The sequence below is a fragment of the Coenobita brevimanus genome, chromosome 80 (genome assembly GCF_032717465.1).
Source record: "Coenobita brevimanus isolate Jiangsu-jjx chromosome 80, ASM3271746v2, whole genome shotgun sequence".
Lineage (NCBI taxonomy): Eukaryota > Metazoa > Arthropoda > Malacostraca > Decapoda > Coenobitidae > Coenobita > Coenobita brevimanus.
This window is the reverse complement of record NC_137033.1, coordinates 58,172,650-58,177,649: the sequence shown is the minus strand read 5'-3', so window position 1 is coordinate 58,177,649 and position 5,000 is coordinate 58,172,650. Positions and strand designations below refer to the sequence as shown.

General features: G+C 44.7%; 1 protein-coding gene across 1 annotated transcript in view; it reads right to left on the bottom strand.

Annotated features, from left to right (window-relative positions):
* The window catches only part of LOC145409366 (uncharacterized), a 15,166-nt gene that overhangs the window by 2,924 nt on the left and 7,242 nt on the right, over positions 1-5,000 (bottom strand). Inside the window, exons 4-5 of the mRNA XM_080279836.1 lie at positions 4,670-4,812; positions 3,292-3,375 (exon numbers count right to left, since the gene is read on the bottom strand). Of these exons, the coding sequence (XP_080135962.1) occupies positions 3,292-3,375; positions 4,670-4,812 (227 nt within the window). The remainder of the gene's footprint in view (positions 1-3,291; positions 3,376-4,669; positions 4,813-5,000) is intronic.

The window sequence follows — 5,000 nt, the reverse complement described above, 5'->3', positions numbered from 1 at the left end:
GTGGCCGTCACCAGAAAGGGGTCATTATTATACAGTTTTGGTCAATAGTTTTGCACGCTGCTTGGAATGAGTGCCAAAATCAGAATGACACCTTGGCTAAATTAATCACGCTTAATTAACAACGCTAAAAGCACTGAAATCTTTCTCCATGACCTCGAAACCCCCAAACCTCTAAGTGCCCGTCCACACCAGATGCGTGCTGTCCCGGGTGGGAATGCTGCATCACTCTATCCCACAGTTCTCGCCCTCACCCTTAGTGATATTAAGCTGGTGTAAAATCGTCAGCCCTCCATCTTGAACACAGAGTTTCTGCCAGTCACGAAGAAGTGCAATGGCAAGGATGTGGAGATAGTCATGAAGAAGTGCTATGGGAAGGATGTGGAGCCATAGTATTGTCCTTTGCATGTCACTAAGGTACGTGAAATAAGATATGTGAAATAAGGCACGTGAAATAAGGTACGTGAAATAAGGCACGTGAAATACGAAACGTGAAATAAAGGTACGTGAAATAAGGTACGTGAAATAAGGCACGTGAAATAAGGTACGTGAAATAAGGCACGTGAAATAAGGTACATGAAATAAGGTACGTGATATAAGGTACGTGAAATAAAGGTACTTGAAATAAGGCACGTGAAAAAAGGTACGTGCAATAAGGTACGTGAAATAAGGTACGTGAAATAAGGTGCATGAAATAAAATACGTGAAATAAGGTACGTGAAATAAAGGTACGTGAAATAAGGTACGTGAAATGAGGTACGTGAAATAAAGGTACGTGAAATAAGGTACGTGAAATAAGGTACGTGAAATAAAGGTACGTGAAATAAGGTACGTGAAATAAGGTACTTGAAATAAGGCATGTGAAATAAGGGACGTGAAATAAGGGACGTGAAAATAAAGGTACTTGAAATAAGGCACGTGAATTACGGCACGTGAAAAAAGGTACTTTTTTTTTTTTTTTATGCGAGGAAGAAGGAACCAAAGGCCATGAGCCCGCAGTAACAGTTCCCTCCAAGAGAAAAACAAAATACAATAGAGAGCCAAATTCAAGATCCGATCATTTTGAGATGCCTGGACACACTGCGTTTGAAAGACTGGAGATCATAGGCAGGAGGAAATACAGACAGAGGGAGACAGTTCCAGAGCTGACCTGTTGCATGAATGAAAGACTGGGAGTAACGGTTAACTCTTGCATTAGAGAGTTGGACAGAAAAGGGATGAGAGTTTGCTGCCAGACGGGTGCTACGTGCCCGTCGTAGAGGTGGAGGAATGCAAGTAGACAGTTCAGAGGAGCAGTGACCATTAAAGTAGCGATAGAAAAGAGATAAAGATGCAACAGTGCGGCTAAGAGACAGAGGTTGAAGGGAGTCAGTAAGAGGAGGAGAGTTAATGAGACGAAAAGCCTTTGACTCCACCCTATTGAGAAGAGCTGTATGTGGGGAGCCTCCCCACACATGAGAGTTGTACTCCACACAGGGGCGGATAAAACCCCTGTATAGAGTCAACAATTGTGCAGGAGTAAAGAAAGAGCGGAGTCGGCTTAGCACACCCAATCTCTTGGAAGCAGATTTTACAAGAGATGTAATATGATCTTTCCAAGATAAGTCCTGAGTAAATGAAACCCCAAGCATGTTCAAGGATGATGCAGGATTAATCTGAATATTATTAAACATTAGTGGGTATACCTGTGGAAGATTTTGTCGGGTTGATAGGTGTAAGAACTGAGTCTTAGAAGCATTAAAGACAACCATATTATTTTTACCCCAGTCAGAGATATGAGCCAAGTCAGACATTAGGTGTGCCATAGCCTCATCCCTTGTTTCTTGAAGTAACTGTTGAGATGGGCGTTGCGGGAACCGAATGGAAAGGTGAAGGGTGGAGTCATCAGCGTATGAGTGGATAGGGTTAGATGTACAGCTTAGAAGATCATTGATGAATAAAAGGAAGAGAGTTGGTGATAGGACAGAGCCCTGAGGAACACCACTGTTGATATATCTAGGAGAAGAACGATGGCCGTCTACGACAGCAGCTATAGAACGACCAGAAAGGAAGCTAGCGATGAAGGTACAGATAGAAGGATAGAAACCGTAGGAGGGCAGTTTGGAAATTAAAGATTTGTGCCAGACTCGATCGAAAGCCTTTGAGATGTCAAGTGCAATGGCAAAGCTTTCGCCAAAGTCCCGAAAGGAGGATGACCAGGAGTCTGAAAGGTAGGTGAGAAGATCGCCAGTGGAGCGTCCCTGACGGAACCCATACTGACGATCGGAAAGAAGGTTGTGATAGGAAAGATGCCTTAAAATTTTTTTATTAAGAATTGACTCGAAAACTTTTGAAATACAGGACGTTAAAGCAATTGGACGATAGTTGGAGGGTTGGGAGTGGTCACCCTTCTTTGGGACTGGCTGAATGAGAGCAAACTTCCAGCAAGAAGGAAAGGTACAAGTTGACAGACAAAGGCGAAATAGTTTGCCTAGGCAGGGTGTAAGCACAGAAGCACAGTTTTTGAGAACAACAGGAGGGACCCCATCAGGCCCATATGCCTTGTTAGTACTGAGGCCAGTAATGGCAGAAAATACATCAACTGAAGAAATTTTAATGTCAGCCATGAGGAAGTCAGAGGGGGAAGTGATGGAGGAACAGCACCGGAATCGTCTAAGGTGGAATTGGAGGAGAAAGTCTGTGCGAAGAGATCTGCTTTATCAGTAGAAGAAATAGCTACAGAACCATCAGAGTAGAAAAGAGGAGGGAAGGATGATGAGGTAAAGTTGTTAGAAAGATTTTTGGCAAGGTGCCAGAAGGAGCGGGAAGAATTCGAGTTGGAGAGTTGAGAGCATTTAGTATGGATGAAATTATTTTTAGTAGAGCGAAGAACAGACTTAGCACGATTCCGGGCAGAAACGTAAAGATTATGTGATTCAGGGGTGGGTTGGCTCCGGTACCTTTTGTAGGCCTTCTCCTTGTTGCGGACAGCATTAGAACAAGCGTGATTAAACCAAGGCTTTCTTGCGTTAGTCAAAGGATATGAGAAAGGAATGTATGCTTCCATGCCCGAGAGAATAACCTCCGTAATGCGCAAGGCACACTCAATAAGGTACGTGAAATAAGGCACGTGAAATAAGGTACGTGAAATAAGGCACGTGAAATAAGGTACGTGAAATAAAGGTACGTGAAATAAGGTACGTGAAATAAGGCACGTGAAATAAGGCACGTGAAATAAAGGTACGTGAAATTAGCTACAAAGGACGTAAATGAAGGCCAGGTAAAGGTGAAAGGCCTAATTACTCGTAGTCTCACCTGCCTGCCCGGTACGTGAAGGGAGAGTCCTGTTTGACCCGACTGCACCGTATTCCCGTATGGCGATACCCACTCCGACCCCACCTGAGGGAGAACAAGCACCGTATTAACCGTGTATGGTGTGAATACGGTGAATACGGTGAAAGTGACAGCCGTATAGACAGACAAAATAGGACTACTTGTAACCTTCCGACAGCACCGTATTCCCGTATGGCGACACCAACTCCGACCCCACCTGAGGAAGAAGAACAAGCACTGTATTAACCGTGTATAGTGTGAATACGGTGAAAGTGACAGCCGTATAGACAGACAAACTAACACCACTTGTAACCTCACATCCTCTGTTGCATCTCTCCTGCGACGAAAAACAGCTCTGAATGGTTTTGATCCTGTTTATGTTAAGGATAAAAGGACATTACATATATTTTTCCCATGTGGAGAGGATGGAGAGACTGACGAGGAGAGTGTACGTGAGTGAGGTGGAGGCGGGGAGAAGGAGGGGGAGGCCAAGGATGAGATGGAGGGATGGAGTGGAGAGGTATATGAGAGAGGGAGGTGTGAGCTGGGAGCAGGGCAACGAAATGGCGGGGGACAGGGCGACATGGAGGCGATTTGTTTGTGGCCACCCCGTATGGGATTAAGGCGTCTGGCAATAGATAGATAGATAGACTCTCCGGATTTAAAGTGCATGACTCTCCGGAAGTAAAGTGCACGTATTTAAGGACTTAATTACATTCTTCCGTGATCCTTGCTTCTTTGTGCTACCCTCCACCTCACCTTTACTATGACCTCCAAAGGTATCGTGTATCAGAGCAAAAACCATCAGAATCTACTGTTAGGTAAAACCGATTTCTAACATATATCTTCAGGAAAAACGTTTAATTCACTAATCACCAGGTAACAGTTGCGTGGGAGAATTTGGAGGTCTGTGAAAATTGATAAACACACGTATTGTCTATCCATCTATCCATCCATCCAATATATTACCATACGTATTGTCTTAAAGTTAGTAATGGGTACAAATGATGAAGGATGTAGAGAATCAGTGGGTCTAGCCACAGGTAAAACAACTTCCATAATCCCAGCGCCCTTACCTGGCCACTAGTCTCGCTACAGGTAAAACAACTTCCATAATCCCAGCGCCCTTACCTGGCCACTAGTTTCGCTACAGGTAAAACAGCTTTCCTAATCCTAGCTCCATTACCTGGCCGCCCTATAGTGAGTCTTGCTACAGGTAAAACAGCTTTCCTAATCTCAGCACCCTTACCTGGCCACTAGTCTCGCTACAGGTAAAACAACTTCCATAACCCCAGCGCCCTTACCTGGCCACCCTGTAGTGAGTCTTGCTACAGGTAAAATAACTTTCCTGCCTCCTTACCTGGCTGCCCTCTAGGAACCACTGCAAGGTGGGTTTGTGGTCGCCTTGGAAGGGTTGACGTAGCTGACACCCTATCTTGATCAGCTCTGAAGGTTCATAGATCTCTCTCGCCCCCACCAGCACGGGTGGAAGAAGTGGCTCTCCTGCAGACAAGGAAGGAAAGAGTTTTTTTTTTTTATGCGAGGAAGAAGGAACCAAAGGCCGCGAGCCCGCAATTGTTGTTCCTTCGAAGAGAAACACCAAATACAAGACAGAGCCAAATTCAAGATCCGCTCATTTCGAGATGCCTGGACACACTGCGTTTGAAAGACTGGAGATCATAGGAAGCAGG